This window comes from Peromyscus maniculatus, chromosome 22 (genome assembly GCF_049852395.1).
Source record: "Peromyscus maniculatus bairdii isolate BWxNUB_F1_BW_parent chromosome 22, HU_Pman_BW_mat_3.1, whole genome shotgun sequence".
Taxonomy (NCBI): domain Eukaryota; kingdom Metazoa; phylum Chordata; class Mammalia; order Rodentia; family Cricetidae; genus Peromyscus; species Peromyscus maniculatus.
In genome coordinates this window covers 16,722,407-16,740,234 of record NC_134873.1, presented here as the reverse complement: position 1 = coordinate 16,740,234, position 17,828 = coordinate 16,722,407, and the positions used below count along the sequence as shown (strand labels likewise).

Here is a 17,828-nt window from a genome sequence, read left to right as displayed (position 1 = left end):
GTTCATCCAAACCCTCTATGACCTGTGCCGGCAGGAAGGGAGGGGCCAGGCGCAGGGCACAGGGAAGAAGCCAGCTGAGCCTGTCTTCTCTTTAAGAGGGGACACAGAAGTGGGAAGAGAGACGATAGAGAAAAGAAAGACCATTGGCCATGGGTCAGGAGAACCACCACCCAAGAGCTGGCTGGTTGCTGGGCGGTGGTGGCGCACGCCTTTAATTTCAGCACTTGGGAGGCAGAGGCAGGCGGATCTCTGTGAGTTCGAGGCCAGCCTGGTCTATCTACACAGAAAGTTCCAGGGCTATACAGAGAAACTCCACCTTGAAAATAAACAAAAAATAAATAAATAAAAATGAGCTGGCTGGTTGTGTTACTAGTTGGTTGAAGGTTCTTTTGCTCAATTCAGACAGAAGTCATGAGCAGGCAAAGTGATGGCGTCGGCAGCTGTCGGCAGCTCTGTGCTTTCCGTACCAGCAGTTCCCAGCTCCCAGTGTCAGTTTCTACCCCCACCCCCATATCCCACCCCTCCATCCCCCACCACACCATATCCTGCCCCTCAATACACATCCCCCAACACATACACACTCTTTGGGACTCTTCAGTAGTCAGAGCTCGCAACTTCTAGAAGCTCCTCATTGCCCTCCACTGCGAGGCGGTTCTCCAACCGCTAGCCACCCTCAGAGCCACCAGCCCTGGCTACTGGCGACTCTCAGTACCCGCGGTCTTCAGTGCAACCAGCTGTTGGTGCCAAGAGCCAGCTCAGTGTGCCAATAGAAATCACTGGCATGCAAAGTAAAACCATCTGAGAGAAACTTCATTAGGCCAGGTGTGGTGGCACACGACTTTAATCGCGCGCGAGGCAGGGGCGGGTGGATCTCTGTGAGTTCAAGACCAGCCTGGAGGTCTACATATTGAGTTCCAGGCCCGTCAGAACTAAGCAGCGAGACCAGGTCTCAGATTAAAAAATAAAAATAAAAAAATTTTTATTAGGACTTCTTCAGGGAATAAGGGGAGCAGTACATAGACCACCCCAATTAAGGGTGTGGGGGTGCTGCTTAGAAAAAGAGCTCACGCATGCTCAGAGTCCTGTTGGCTAACTGCGGACTTATACATAATTATGCCAGTCTGCCCAGGAATGGCCTGCCTGCTCTGGCTGGGCAGCTTTGAGGACCCAAATGAGGACACCAGAGGAGCAGGTCACCTAAGAAGCTGGACGACCAGTCACCTGGGACTGCACAGGGCATTTAAGCAAATCTTCCCAGAGCTGTCCTCAGTCATCTCTTGACTTAAGGAAAGTCGGGCCCTAAACCTTGGCCCAGGTTTTGTGTGGGCCGGAGATCCTGGGGTGGTTGTGGGTGTGGTCACAGAAGGGGGATAGACTCCGAAAAGCCCCGCTAGTATGCAGAGGCTCACTACCCCCATCAACCAGGCCTCTACAGAGGCAGCAGGGCTGGGCAGTGCAGAAGAACAAGGGGGCCCCCCAGGTACGTGGTAAGACAACCAAAGATCCCCTGGGGTCCACTCTTCTACTCGGACTAGCCTGGGACTTCCTGGGTTCTAGTGTCCCATTTATAAAACTGAGTTAATGACATTTGCCTCGGGAAGGTCTGATAAGAGGCTATGTGTGGGGCCTCCCTTCATTCTGGAGAGAGTTGTATAGTCATAGTGTCAGATGCTGTTCTGACACTCTCAAGAGAGGTGTGTCCCCAGCCCACTGTCTAGACAATTCTGACTTTAAATTCTCCTCTATCCACAGGGCAGTCTTTCTACTCCCGGATCCTGGAGAACTGTGAGGATGTGGCCGACTTCGATGAGGTAGGATGTCTGAGGCCCTGTCCCCAGGCCCTTCCAGCAAGCACTCCTCTCTGCCCTCGGGGTATGTGCTGGCCCTGAACCCTGGGTGGCTTGTTTGCAGCATGCCTCCTCTGAGTGACTTCCTGGGAGGTGGTGGTGGGTGGGTGGGTGGGTGGGTGTGGAGGCCTCCACACAGTAACAGCTGAGCAACCAGATCCAACTTCAGAGCTGTTGCCAGATCTGGGCCCCTTGGCTCCCGGTAGAGAAAATGCCCACCAGAGTTCTAAACTCTGTGCAAGCCTCTCCGCGGGTCCGTGAGGTTGCCACTAGTCATTCCTCAGTGTCTCGGGGTATTCTTGGAGTAACCAGGCCACAGGGCTTCAAGGACGCCCATCTCACACAGGAGTCACCCTCTCTAAGAACATCAGGGCATTTACTTCTCCTCCCTAAGGTTCTCAGAGCTTCCTGGGTGGGAACCTCCAAAGACATACACACAGTGGTTCCCCCCAAAAGTTTGTTTATCTTTTGAACTATGGACTCAGGATCATTGAATGTCTAAACTATTCACTTCAGTTTGTGGTATATCATCTTATTAGCCCCTGTAAGGCCGCACTTAGGTCTTTTGTATGTATACATATAGGTATGTATGTATGTATGTGTGTTTTGGTATACATGTGTGTTTTCTCCCTGGATTCCATTCTTTTTCTCAGACTCACAACACCTGTAACTACACTTCCAAGGGACCCGATGCCCTCTTCTGGTCTCCGTGGACACTTGTACACATGTGATAAGTGTAGCTAGAATTTTCCTGCCTTGCCCACAGTCAGGACAAATCTCTGTCACCCGCCAGTCCCACAGCCGCTCAGACCCAACCAAGTAAACACAGAGACTTATATTGCATACAAACTGTATGCCCGTGGCAGGCTTCTTGCTAACTGTTCTTATAGCTTAAATTAATCCATTTCCATAAATCTATACCTTGCCACGTGGCTCATGGCTTACTGGCATCTTCACATGCTGCTTGTCATGGTGACGGCTGGCAGTGTCTGCTTCCACCTTCTTGTTCCCTCAATTCTCCTCTCTGTTAGTCCCGCCTATACTTCCTGCCTGGCCACTGGCCAATCAGTGTTTTATTTTTATTGACCAATCAGAGCAATTTAACATACAGACCATCCCACAGCAGATAAGTATACATATATTCAGGCAAACATTTATACACATATAAAAAATATTTAAAAAACCAGAAACACTCAGATGGGTGAAAAATGAGATCTAAAAATTTTATCCATTCTAACGTAGGCAGCGAATACCTTTTGGTGTCTTACACCTTCTTGCGAGATTTGGACTGCTGTAAGCATATGTTTGTTTACTTAAATGACAATGTGTTAAATATTTTCTTTTCTATTTTTTCACCGTATACTGTTTCTAAGTTCCATCTGTGTTACAAAGCGCTGCTTGGGACACAGCCAAGGCAGGGTGACCAACCATCTCAGTCAGCCTGGGATGGAGAAGATTCCAGAGAAACAGACCTTCAGCGCTAAAATGGGGAGGTCCTGGGCAAGCCAGGATGAGTTGGTCACCTGCCCTCTCTACCAGGGAGGGTCCCTGGCTCATGGCATCGGAGATACAGAAAACAGCCTCCATACCTCTCCTGCATCTGTGTGAGTGTCTCCCCAAGCTGAGCACCAGAATCAGGAACCTGTGGCTCATGGAGCTTTCATACACTTAAAGGGACCCAGTGCAGCCACAGCCTATACAACAGAGAGCGAGTCTTCCTGTGTCCACATCCACGTCTACAGTAGGATTTCCCAGGCCCCTGGTTTTCAACAGTCCAGCAGGGATCTCTTATTTACTCTGCAGAACCCTGATTACTAATGGATCTGAACGTCTCTTGACAATGTCTTTAGTCTTTTAGCTCCTTCTTTTGCAAATTATCATATTCCTTGCCTTTTTACCAGTTACGATGTCTGGTTTTGTTTTGTTTTTTCTTACTGATCTTCTTAGTATATCCTGGGTGTCAATCTCTGTTGGTTTTAGATGTTTAAAATGCCTGCTGGGGATGTAACTCAATTGGTAGAGTGCTTGCCTAGCATACACAAAGCCCTGGGGTCGGTCCCCAGTACTGTGTGAACCAGACATGGTGGCACCAAAGAGGTAGATTAGGAGGATCAAGAAGTTCAGGTTGTTCTCAACTACGTATCGAGTTCAAGGCCAGCCTCAGCCAGATAGGATCCTGTCTAGAATGAAAGAGATGGAGGGTGGGGAGGGGAAGGGGGATGACATTGCTTCTCAGTCTATCAACTCTGTGAACTGGGTCCAAGGTCCAACCGTTGATTTGCTGATTTCTTTCTGCTGTTCTGCTAGCTGTGGCCTACTGTATTTTGAAGCTGTGCTATCAGTTGCTATATAATGGCTTCTTCTGCTTGTCCTTTTTCTCCTTTGCTAGCATAAGGTTTCTCTTCTTGTCCCCCATGATGTTTTTTGCATTGATGTCTATCTTATTGGATACTAAAGTTGCTACCTAGGTATCTGTGAGACATGACTGTAATCTAGTATTTGAGAGGCTGAGGCAGGAGGATTACAAGTTTGAAACCAATGTGGACTTCCTTTTCACACACACCACACACACACTCACACATACCGAAAATCTCAGGTTACTTTTCTAGACTCTGTTTTCAATTTCTTTATTTTCATTCTGTCCATGTTTTTAAGTTTAGATGGATCTTCTTAGGATAAAACTTTTGGAGCTCATTTTTCACCCGTCTGAGTGTTTCTGTTTTTTTAAATATTTTTATATGTGTATATAAATGTTTGCCTGAATATATGTATGCTTGTTACATGTGTAAAAGTGCCCACAGAGACCAGAAGAGCATCGGGTCCCCTGGAAGTGTAGTTACAGGTGTTGTGAGCCTCCATATGGGAGCTGGGACTAGAACCTAGGTTCTCTGCAAGAGCAGCAAGTGCTTTTAATCACTGATTTATCCAGTCCCAATGTTTCTGTTTATAAATCAATGATGTTACCCATTTCCACTTATTGCCATGGCTATGACTGTCAGGTTTATATCCATCAGCATCTTGTTTTCTATTTCCCATCTTTTTTGTTTGCTTCTTTTCAGCTTATCATGACTTGAGAAGGTTTATGTGAAAGTTCATAATCTTCTATACAGTTACCCTTATAAAATCAAAGTCCCTACTGATAACTTGTAGAAATCACTTAGAGTAGTTTATCATTAGTGTGAGTACTTTAATAGTTTCTCAGGCCTCTTTGGTTTCTCCACCTCACTCCACCTCTCATGTTAATACTGTCTACATCAGCCATTCTTTAACTTTGTCCACTGGAGTTGTGTTTTTGTTGTTGTTGTTGTTGTTTACTCATTGGGGGCCCACCACCCAGCTCCCGAATAAATACATGGAGACTTATTCTTACTTATGAATGCCTGGCCTTAGCTTGGCTTGTTTCTAACCAGCTTTGCTAACTTAAATTATCCTGTCTACCACTTGCCTCTGGGCTTTTACCTTTCTTTATTCTATATATCTTTCTTTCCTTTTTACTCCATGGCTGGCTGTGTGGCTGTGTGGCTGTATGGCTGGGTGGCTGGGTAGCTGGGTGGCTAGCCCCTGACGTCCTCCTCTCCTCCTCTTCTCACTCCTCCTTCTTCTCTCCTATTTATTCTCTCTGCCTGGCAGCCCTGCCTATTTCTCTCTCCTGCCTCACTATTGACTGTTCAGCTCTTTATTAGACCAATCAGGTGTTTTAGACAGGCAAAATAATAGCTTCACAAAGTTGAATGCAACATATCTTTGCATCATTAAACAAATATTCCACATCATAAACAAAAGTAACACAGCTTCAACTAATACTCTACAACAGTCCATTCTAGACTCTTTCCACCCAGGAAATTTTTTATGCAACCTCATGCATATATTTACCTAAAACAGGATAGTTGTACAATAAAATGTTCACTGATAATTAATCATGAAGAACTTTATTTTAAAAATGTCTTTGTTTTCCATATAATTGTATTACTTATTAAAGCAAGCTTACATGCTAATGAGATGGATGTGTTTGTTGATCTAACACAGCACCATCCAAAAATATGCTAATTTGATATGTCCCAAAAAATGACTTGAGGAAAATACTAAGTCTTTGCTTCCATAATTAAAACATTGTTTCTAGAAGGCCAGGTAGTGGTGGCACATGCTTTTAATCCCAGCACTTAGGAGGCAGAGCCAGGCAGACCTCTGTGAGTTCGAGGCCAGCCTGGTCTACAGAGTGAGCTCCAGGACAGGCACCAAAACTATACAGAGAAACCCTGTCTCAAAAAAACAAAACAAACAAAAAAGTTTCCCCAAGAGCAGAAAACTTAATATCTACAGTTAAAAACAAAACAAAACCCTGCAACTCATAAGGTACAAGAATCTCAACCTGAAACACAATGTTTCAGTGTTCGTACACTGTTGTGTGGTGTGATGAGTGTGCCACACAAAGTTTGTGTGGTGTGTTCAGAGCCAAGGCTGCAGTGAAGCTGTGGGACGAGCACAGATGGATGAGCACTACCAGACATGCCTCACGTTAGTTACATGTCTGGTCTTAAAGTGGCTTTGGTCACAGCATGCTTAGAAACCTTTACTGTCCCCAAATTGTTGGCCACTCCCACATTCGACTGTGTGACACCCACGTGGGGTCCCAACCTCTGCTTTGGGAGTTAGGTTGGATTCTGGGTTCTATCTTTGAGGATGTGAAGTCTCTGTGGCTTTTGCTTGCCTGGGCCCTCTTCTTCTATTATAAAGACAGTTAGTCTTTATAAAAATCCCTGATTGAGCTGGACAGATGGCTCAGCGGTTAAGAGCACTGGCTGCTCTTCCAGAGAACCCGGGTTCAATTCCCAGCACCCACATCGCAGCTCACAACTGTCAGTAACTCCAGCTCCAGGGGATCTGACGCCCTCTTTCGGCCTCTGTGGGTATTGTATGCATGTGGTGCACAGACCTACAGGCAGGCAAAATACCCATATACATAAAATTCTAAAATAAAATAAAATAAAAATCTCTGATCATTTTTACTTCTCAGATCTCTTGAAGAACCCCTTGGATTCTGTCCTCTTATTTGAGTAATCTATCCAAAGGAGCCATTTGGTCTTTTTATAGTTTGCCTTCCCAAGCTCTATACATTGGAGAATATCTTTCTTATTCAAATTTGGGTATTCTACTAGATAGAAACTTCTAAGTTTAAGTCGTCCCCCCCCGCCCCCCCCCCCGTGGTTGAAAAGGTATAATTCTATGTTACAGTTAAAAAGCCTGGCAGCCACAGATTAGAGCTCTGAAGGCAATCTTCTCTCTTGTAAAAAAACATGAATCCCATCTCTCTCTCTCTCCCTCTCCCTCTCCCTCTCCCTCTGTCTCTGTCTCTCTCTCTCTCTGTCTCTCTCTCTCTCTATATATATATATATATATATATATATATACATATATATACACACACACATATATATGTTGTGTTCATTTGTCTTTGAGATATATATATATATATACCATATATATTTGATACAATATAGATTTGATATAATATATATGGGGCGTGTGTGTGTGTGTGTGTGTGTGTGTGTGTGTGTGTGTGTGTGTATGTCCTGGGAGTTGAACCTGGAGCCCTGCACACTTTAAGCAAGTGCTCCATCACCACGCTACACTCCAGCCTGTACTGGATATTGCTTGTTTATTATATTTATCTGGTTAGTTGGTGGGGGCATCACACACCAACACACCAAGAAACGTATGTGGAGATCCAGGAGTGATGCGTGCGAGCCAGCTCCTCCCTCCTTCTGTGTGGGTTTCACCAGTCACCAGTCTCGACTGCAAGCCCCGATATCCACTGAGCCCTCTCACCAGCCCTGCGTCCTGGTCATTCTTCAATTTTATTATGATGGGTCTGGTTGTAGATTTCCCTTAGTGGCTCCCATGTTGCAGGGTTTTGTGAGCCTTTACAAATCTACACCTTTTTCACCTTTGTTTACTATTTTAAAAAACACTTCCGTCCTCTTCCCCAATTCCTTATTAAAAATATTGTTTTCTCTTCTGCAACCTGAAGGGTCAGCTGCCGCATCCTGGGCTTTCCCCTTGTTTGAATTGATCCCTTTTCGCTGTCTCCCGAGGAGACGCTTGCAGTGGGTCCTGAGAGCACACTGTCTGTTTGTTCTCTGTTACGGTTCCTTGTCTTCCCTCCAGATTGCTAATTCATTTCTAGAGGGTCCACGCACTGTGCGGAGCCAGTGAGCTGTCTTTTTTCCACAGGAGATGTACTACCCAAGTGCCTTTGCTTCCCTCTGGGTACGGTCCCTGTATGGGCCACACTGGGTTCGGGCCAGTTGAGAGAGAGGTACTTTGGGCTGAAAGAAGTGGGCACAGAAATGTGTGGACCTCTCCCTGGAGTCCGGGCTTCCTCCTGGAACCTCTGAGGAGAAACGCCAATGGCAGTCACTCTGACATCCAACAAGAGACATGAGTTGCTGGCCTCTCTACTCACATTACTGCCCACCTCAGCAAGGCTCTTGTCACAGTTTTATCAGAGATACAGATGGCCATGGCAAACTTTTCCTCAGCCTTAGGTCTCATTCTTGCCCGGCTCCTCCCCTCCCCTCTGATCCCACACTGGCAGCCCGAGATATATTCAGGTGTCTGTGTCCTTTTGTCTGTCTGCTTGGAATCCATCTCTCCCTCCTGCTATGGTAGTTCTCCAGAGTTGACTTCGGAGGTGAGAACCAACAGTCTGAAAGTCACCATCTCGGCCTAAACCAAAAGCTCAGTCACGCACGCACGCACGCACGCACGCACGCACGCACGCACGCGCGCCAGAACAGCATCTCCTTTTTCCTCATGTCTGTCTCTCACGTCTGACTTCATTTGTCCTGAGAAGGACCTTCATGGCAGACTTGAGGTCCAAATGAACCATCAGGCTGAGGGGCCACCCAAACCAGCTCCTTTTCCTCCTCCCGGGCCAATGCCTTTAGCCCAGGTATGGTACAGCTGAGAGTTTGGACCCAGAGCCTCAAGTCCATTGCTCACCCACTGGGCATGTCCCTCTGCCCCTCGGACAGCTGGACTCATCACCAATACTGTGGGGAGGGAGGGGTCTGTTCTTGTTTTCTCTGTCTCCTCCCCATGTGGCTTTCAACTCCAGCTTAGCCTCAGTGGCCCATTTGTCAAATCATGCTGGAGATGGATCTGCCGTCTCTCTGGGAGACAATGAGCAAAATGAGGGGCAGTTGTGACACAGAGACCCTGGGGCCTACGAAGCTATCATGAGGCTGCAGCCTAACTCCACTGCACAGCCTGCTGGCTCCCTTCCCACCTCCTCTCTTCAGTCAGGGGCTCCGGATCACTTCCTCACAGGCCTGCCTTCCCTGGCCTATAGCAAGCATCTAACTACCCCCTTCCAAGATTCCTAGGGGCCCTATTGGCCCAGGTCCCAGGCAGTGAGCAACCTGATGCCCCTTCCAAGGACAATGCCACCCCTTTCCATGCACTGCACCCGGGACACCTGAGCCACAGATAATGCACGACATTCAAAGTTAATCACCATGTCCATCCTCTTTCCAGAGCAGCCCAACACGGATCAGGTAAAGGATGTCCTCGATGCCACCAGACATCTGCAAGGGGCATATTCTGAGTGTCAGAAGGGTGCCTGAGCTAGTGGGAAGGACATGGATATTCCATACAGGAACTTAACATTGGCCTGCCTCTGGGACAGCGTCCAGTGACCACAGGGAAGAGGCAGCAGCCAGGGAGCTATGGCAGACACTGACAGGATCCAAGAGCCACCACCAGATGGAGAGAAGCTTGCTCATATGCTCCCTGGCCTTTGGGGGTGGGGGTGCTGACCAGAAAGTTCCTGGTTATCACAGAATGGAGACCCACTGGTAGCTGTGGGTGTGAGGGCAGGGGTGGTACAATAGTCTCTGAGCCATCCCATTCAGTCTAGTCCCCATATTAACCCATAGATGATGACACCCAGGCCCAGAGAATGTTCCTTACAAAGTAATGGAATAAAAGAGGCCAAGCCGGGATTCTTTTTTTGAGACAGGGTATCTCTGTGTAGCTTTGCACCTTTCCTGGAACTCACTCGGTAGCCCAGGCTGGCCTCAAACTCACAGAGATCCACCTGGCTCTGCCTCCCGAGTGCTGGGATTAAAGGTGCGTGCCACCACTGCCTGGCTTCCAAGCCAGGATTCTAAGTGGACACTACCAACACAAGATTTGAGGACCTCTCTGGGTGCAGCAATAAAAAGTCTGACAAACGCTTCCAGACTCTGGCTGGCTTGTCCAAGTGAGCCAGCCTCCCTCTCCTCCCTCTAATAAGTGGCCCATTAGCCTGGCTACTCCTCATGAGTATACCCCAAGGCAGGAGAGGCAACTCCCCGACCCCCAAAGAGATCATGGAGATACATTCCTGCCCCAGGTAGACAAGGCCTACATTCCTCTGGCTATCCCTGATGGAACCATCCGGAGGTCCCTGAACAAGCCTAGCAAAGAAACCCTTGTGGATTTGCAAAAGATCTATCTCCTGTGTCCTAATGTTCTGCCTAAGGCCTTCTAGAACTGGCTTTGAGAGAGAGAGAGAGAGAGAGAGAGAGAGAGAGAGAGAGAGAGAGAGAGAGAGAGAGAGAGAGGAGAGAGAGAGAGAGAGAGATCCATAGCTTGGGGAGCCTGGGAGTTAGGAGGCTTGGCCTTTAACCCCTCATGAGACAGTGTTTCTGGGTCTTGGACTCTTCCATAAACAGCAGGGGGTCTTCCTTGCACGCTGCCTTGTAAGCCGGTTCACAAGGCCAAGACAATGAAACGACTCCACTGTTAGGCGAAAAGGTAAACGTGCTTCTGCTAGGGCAAGGAGCCCAAGCAAGGGAGGGCCCCTGCTGGATTCAGACACAGGTAGATGAACTGCTTTGGACTGAGCAACCTGAGTGGACAGGAGGTAACCGGGAAGAAAACAATGCTCCTCCAACAGCAATGGAAACAGAGCCCGGAGGTGTCCCCTTTCCTAGGGACTGGAACCCGAGATCCCTCATTGAGCTGGTAGCTCTGAAGAAACTAAGGCAGGAGGCAGTGGTGGGGGGAGCAGGGCGGGGGTGGAGGGGTATATGGAGTCTGTCTCAATCCCAGCCGGGTTTGGCTTTAACACGGGCACTGTGTGGGCCCTCCCACCCCCAAGTAACCACACTGCTTCAATAACGCTAAGCGGAGAAAGCTTTGCCTGAGTGTCCACTCAGTGTAACTGGCTGAGAAGCCATCGTGTCCCAGGTCACAAGAAGCCATGCCAGGATTTAAACGCTAGTCTGTCTGATTCCAGGGCCCTGGGGTGACTTGCAAGGGAGATAAACAATTCAGTCCTGCCCTTGGGTGCTCAGTACACACAAAGCTAGACTATGGGCCTTCTGAGCTCAGGTAATGGAACCATCTTCAGGCTGGGAATGACTGAGTCAGACAGTCTGCCCACTTCTGCTTACATCTGGAAGGGGCTACGAGTTCCAAGGGGACAGGGATGTGGCTGTCTTCTCAGCATTGATCTGACACACAGCACTGAAAACATGAGAAAAAAGGGGGGGGCGCGGAGAGGATATCTGCTAGTCTTGCACCTGTAACGGCAGGCAGGCCTGTGTCCAGCTCTGGGGTGCTCAACAGAGCTAGTGGTGTGCACAGGCCCTCATCTTGGCCTTTAGGATAAGCCTTAGGCAAGGCACAGATAAAATTACTTGAAAGCGCCTTAGAGGTCAGTTAGTTGAGCCTCGATATTTTACAGTTGTAGGAGAGGGTCTATGGGGGAAGGAGCTCCCCGAGACTTTCAGAGAAACACAAGGGTAGAACTAGAACCCAGATCTTTCAGCTCCCAGAACTGTTTCCATTATACCCCAAATATTTATGGAAAATCTCAACTCTCAACTCCCCCCCCACACACACACACAGCTTGTGGGGCTGCACCTTGAGGATGCTAGCCTGCTGATAGGACATTCCACACCCAGTCAGTGGGCAAGCTGGGGATAATCCAGGTCATCCTCCTACACATAACAGGGAGCTCTGTGGAGTCCCAGATCCCTAAGACTGACAGGACACAGAACACTGCACCCTGGCCACTAGTAGCCAGGTTAGCCTAAGCCTGGAGCTGGTGAACTGGGTCACAACTAGACACTCAAGGGGCTCCCAAGACGCCTCCAGATGGAGATCATCTTTCCTCCCTCCACTGCTAGTACTCACCCACCCCCAGCTCCTGTAAAGTCTCATGCATGCTACTGTTTCAGGTCAGTTTGTCTTCAGAGCCATCTAGGTAAATCCCCAGGACTGGGAAACACCCCCACACCCTGCACCCTTGCACCCCTACATTTCTGTACCCCTGCATCCTTGCACCCCTGCATTCATACACCTATGCATTCCTGCATCCCTGCACCCCTGCATCCCTGCATCCTACGTAAGGCCAGCTGTTCACAGATCCGGTACACAGAAAGATGCTCAGCAAACTTGTGCCCTGAGTGGTGTGTGATGACTCATGACATCTGAGGTAGCAATGTTTGGCTCAGCTGCTACCCTAACAGGGTCAGGGTCCTGGGTTTGGGATTGAATGGAGCAGGATGTTATTAGATGGTGAGTTGGGTTTTATTGGCCCAGTCTCCAGGCAACCACTTTTTCTGGGCACTTCCAGAAATAAAAGGCACCACTCTCAGCTTCGATGGCCACAAGAAGAGACATATGCTAGTGCTGCCCAGGCTGGAGAAGTGCCCTATGTCCCCAGAAGCCTCTGCAGCCCCGAAGTGTCTGTCATCATGAAGCCAAGTCTTGCCCAGCTCCTGGAACAACAGCACCATAATAACACTTATAATAAATGGCTCCATTAACTGAACACTTCCTGTGTTCTGGCTCTATGCCAAAAGCCTGGCCAGCCTCATAGTTACCCCAAAGAACACACTCCTGCTCTCACCTGATGGGTACCTGCGCTATATATAGTCCCTCCTGTTGTTTGAGAATTGTTTGCTGAGTACTGTGTACCAGACCCTGTAACAGGTGCAGGGAAGACCCAGCAAACCATACAGACACCCTGACATGCCTCAGCTCTGCTCCTGCTCTGAACGCCCGGAGAAGGGTCATCATGACATTCTGCGAACCAATGGGGGAGAGGAGGAGCAAGAGAACTAGTGAGTGTGGAGACCGAGGCAGGGGCATGGACCCCAGCCCTGCTGCTGACGTGACATGATCTTCATACAGACCTGACAGGGAGAGCCCCAGGCAGCATGGGATAATGTCACGGTTGTCCACTGCTGTGTAACAAACCCACCCAGGGACTGACAGAATCCACACTCTACTGTGGCTTCTGATTCTGAGGCTGGCCACCTGCTGGGCGGCTGTGATTGCGTCACTACACCCATCTGGGTCCTTTCTGTCTCCTCCTCTGGGCCTCACATCCTCCAGGGCCTCTGTCTTCCGGCCAGATGGCCTGGACGTCTTATGTGCCACTGATGTCTAAGACAGTGAAGAACAGAAGCTTCCAGGTCTAGGTGCCACTCAGCGTCACATCTGCCACCTTCTATTGTGAAAGGCAGCCATCAGGCAGCCTAGACACAAGGAGAGGCGACACAGACTCCATCTTGTGACTAAGGAGATGAACTCACAGAGAAAAGGGAGATGTGGGGACTCGGAGCCACAGAGGTAACAGTCACCCCTAGATAACAGTGAAGTCACAGCTTCCCCAGTGTTTGCCTTGTACCTGAGCCGAGGTTAGGTGGTCTAACCTCCTCTCTACACAAAAGAGAACTGGGAAGTGGGGTAACTCCTCCAAGGTCTCATAGTTGTTAAATATCAGCACCAGGGTTCGAACCTGAACAGTCAGTCTACCTCTTAGTTAATAAGCTCCATGGCTGGTGAAGCTAGGCAAATCCTGAATCTCAGTTTCCTCATCTGTGAGGTGGGGTTAAATTGTAGACTGTGGGACAAGTGGTTGCCGGTGCCTCAGAGGTGGTCCCCGCTCCATAAATGAATGATTTCGCAGCTGACAACCTGGACTGATAATCAGAACCACAGGCCCCTCTGAAACTCAAGAGACAGCCCAGTGCCAGGGAGTCAGTCTTGAACTAAGCTTGGAGACTAGAGTTTCAGTCCTGTCTCAGCCATAAGTCAGCCACGTGCCCTTGGACACTTCTCTCTCAACCCTTTCAGGGGATGAGCATCTTGGCTATGTTGCCAGAGCCTCACCTGTTGCTAGAGAGCAGTGCCCTGGAAATTACTACTGTGATAGAAACTTCTCAGAATTCCTTCCAGGCAGATACTTCAGGAGTTAAGTAGCATCGTCTGGTCGGGGAGGGTATGGTGAGTGATGGCTCCTGGGAGCCCCAAACTCCTGAACTCTCCCAGCTTATCTGGCTGTGTTCTTGGCATATGTGTGTATCACAGCATCTGGTTTAAAAAAAAAATGACGGCCAAAATGAGACAATGAACAATGAAATCAGGGTGAGAACAAGCGAAAAAGAGACATGAGACATGGAAAGGCCCAGGCAGATGAAGTATGAGGGAGGCAGAGGCAGAGACAGGGCAGGAAAGGGTCAGGGAGACATATTGGTTATAACATGTACAAAGAGCCCCTACAGGAGAAAAGTAAGCCAGAACAAATAATGGCTTTTGTTTCTGCAGCTCTATGTTCTCTTTCCATATAGCATCCTGTCATGTGTCACATGATTTCATTTGGTTCCTGCAACAGCCCTGTAAGGTAGATATCCATCTTAGTCTGTCTTCTGTGTCTATAACAAAATAGCCAAGACAAGGTCATTTCTAAAGCATAGAAGTTTGTTTGGCTTGCTCTTCTGAAGATTGAGAAGTCCAAGAAGATGGCACCCACATCTGCTTGGCATCTGCTTGGGCCTTACTGCATCCCAATGTGTCAGAGGGCATCACGTGGTGAATGAAGCAAGCGCCATGCCTGGCCTGGATCCCACCTAAGGTTCCAGCTCTGTCAGTATCAAAGCTGGGGACCAGGGGCTGTAGATGGAAGTTTCTGCCCCACTTGGTTCTGCAGCCATTCAGTCCCAAATAAACACACAGAGACTTATACTAATTATAAATTGTGTGGCCTATTGCTCAGGCTTCTCTGTTTAGTCTCATGGCTTGGTACCTTTTCTCAGTCCTACATTCTCATCTTACTTCCTCTGCCTCTGGCTAGTGACTCCATCTCTGCCTTTCCTCTTCCCAGAATTCTCCTAGTCTGGTCACCCAGCCTACACTTCCTGCCTGGCTACTGGCCAATCAGCATATTAAACCAACAGAAGTGGCAGATCTTTACAGTGTACAAGAGCATTATCCCACAGCATTCCCCGCCCCCTTTTTTTCTTTTTAAAACAAAATCTAATCTCCTTTGTTTAGCTTTTCAAACCAACAAAGAAACATCCATAATCCACTTCTTGGGGAATGTGGGCATAATTTTCTAGGCTACTTCCTGCTGATTGGGGGCATTGATAATCTTTGGGGATCCTGAGAAATTTTAGAATCATAGTTAAAACTTGGCTGTAGTAGTCTGTAAGGCTGTATCGCCTCAGCCAGGTGCTTTGAAGCTGTTCCAGATGTTGAATCATCTGGGCCGCAGCTGTCATCAGAGACCTTTCAGGGAGTCTTGGTCGATCAAACCATATCAGCCTGGAAGCAATCCACAGGTTCTCATTTTCTGTGGAAACAAAAGCAGAACCTCTTTTCCCAAGCAACATATCCTTAGACCCAAATTTTGAAGACAAGACATCTTTAAAATATATATGCTTATTTAACTTAGCAGCTCCCATAATCACATATCTCTCTGTAGTAAAAAAAAAAAAAAAATCCCAAAGATGACACAATAATATACAGTATCCAGATTCTCTGTGTATTTTACATTTTTATATTGTCTGTTGTATTTTTTATTACTCTATTTCTTTTTTAAAGATTCTATCTCTTTTTTCTCCAAGCCTACATGAACACTGTAACCTGTTTAGAGGTTTGTTTCCATCTGAGTCTGTCTTTATTGCGTATCTGTAATCCTTTTCTGACCAGAAGAGTTTTTAAACTGCTAAACTGTGTGACTAGGATAGAAGCATGGCTTTGGCTGCTGGCTCTGCCCCACTCAGGCTTTCCAACGTGGCGCAGGTACCAAGGAGTCACGCTTACCTCCCCAATTCTGGGAAGCAGCATTAAGGAGCGTGAGCTGTGTTTTTAAGCCCGAGGCTGTACTCTCAAGCCTGCAGGCAGCAGCTGGGAGAATCCTCTCTGTACCAAGGTCTCTGGGAGAGACTGCAGGAGACTGCCATGCCCCTTAGCTCGTGGCTGCTGGTGGCCAGTTCCATCTTGCAGGCAGCTGTTGGGGAATCTGTCTCGCTGCTGCTGCTGCTGCTGCTGCTGCTGCTGCTGCTGCTGCTGGCATGAGACTGTGAGACTAGGAAGCCCAATGTGGCTCCATTTCTGTGTGTTTAGAACATTTTTAAAGCTTTTCCAGGTCTATGTGGATCAATGCCCAATGGTGGGCACCAAATGTAGATGGAAGTTTTCATCTCACCTGGTCCCACAGCCATTCAGTCCCAAATAAACACACAGAGGCTTGTATTAATTATACACTGTTTGGCCTATTGCTCAGGCTTATAACTAAAAAGCTCTTACACTTAAATTAACCCATAACTCTTGTCTATGTTAGCCATGTGGCTTGGTACCTCTTCTCAGTCCAACATTCTCATCTTACTTCCTCTGCATCTGGCTGGGCGACTCATCTCTCCTTCCTCTTCCCAGAATTCTCCTAGTCTGGTCAACCCGCCTATACTCCGCCCCTCCCCCGCCGGCTACTGGCCAATCAGCGTTTTATTAAACCAACAGGAGTAACAAATCTTTATAATGTATAAGAGAGCATTATCCCACAGCAAGGGGGTTCAAAAAGTTTCCAGAAATCAGGCTAATGGGCAACAAGGAGTGAGAACCAGTGAGGAAGAGAGACAAAGACAGAGAAATAGAGAGGCAGAAGCAGAGAAAGACAAAGGAAAGCAGACAGGTGGAGAGCCAGAAACAAGGACAAAAATAGAGAGGGGCAGACAGACAGACAAGACAGGCAGAGACAGAGACGTGGCCCTTTATGCCCTGTCGGCTCTTGTGACCCGCTGAACTACACCCCAGCGGAGGACAAGCAGAAGCCAGCGGTTTCTCTCTGTGGTTCCCTCATCTCAGCTCATCACCCCCTCCAAGTGACACCGCTGTCACCATTGTGTTCATCTAAAATCCTTCCTCTCCGAGGGGGCCACTTCCAGGGTGGCCACCTGTTTCTCCCGCTCCTTCTCACTTATCAGTGCCAGGAGCCACCCACAGTCCACCAATGGAACCAGTACCCTTCCTTCTGCATCCCAGGAAACCTAGGCTCAGTGGGCCCTCTGTACTTGGTCCACAGCTCATGAGTCGGGCCTTGTGGAACGTCTTTATTTCCCTGTGGTCTCATCTAAGCAACTTCATTAAGAAAACTACACACTCCATGGAGCTGAGCTGGGCTGAGCTGCCGCAGGCATCAGAGAGCAGGAGGCAAAGCTGTGGGCTGCCAGGAGCCCCACCAACCTCAGGACCTCCCCACTCTCTTGCTCACATCAGGGGTTCTGTCTAAGTCAGAGTTACAATCCCTGTTATAAAGCACCATGAGGCAGGAGCTGTTGCAGAGGCCATGGAGGGTGCCGCTTACTGGCTTACTCCTTGTGGCTTGCTCAACCTGCTTTCTTATAGAACCCAGGACCACCAGCCCAGGGATAGCCCCACCCACCATGGACTGGGCCCTCCCCCATCAATCACTGATTGAGAAAATGCCTTACAGGCTTGCTACAGCCCCATCTTCTGAAGGCGTTTTAATTGAAGTTCCCTCTTCTCAGATGACTCTAGCTTGTGTCAAGTTGACACAAAACTAGCCAGCACAGTTTACCTGGACCTGGCTAGTCCTAAGAAGAGATGACATGAAGGGAGGTAATACTGAGCAGGATAGCCCTTAAAGTCTCCAGTCTGGGAGAAGGAAGTCCAACTGTGGAA

The 17,828-nt window shown here is 48.4% G+C and overlaps 1 protein-coding gene across 2 annotated transcripts in view; it reads left to right on the top strand.

Annotated features, from left to right (window-relative positions):
* Positions 1-17,828, top strand: part of Otof (otoferlin) — a 102,254-nt gene that overhangs the window by 18,560 nt on the left and 65,866 nt on the right. For both annotated transcript variants that reach the window (XM_076558788.1, XM_076558787.1), the window contains exon 2: positions 1,753-1,811. In XM_076558788.1, coding sequence (XP_076414903.1) covers positions 1,753-1,811 — 59 coding nt within the window. The remainder of the gene's footprint in view (positions 1-1,752; positions 1,812-17,828) is intronic.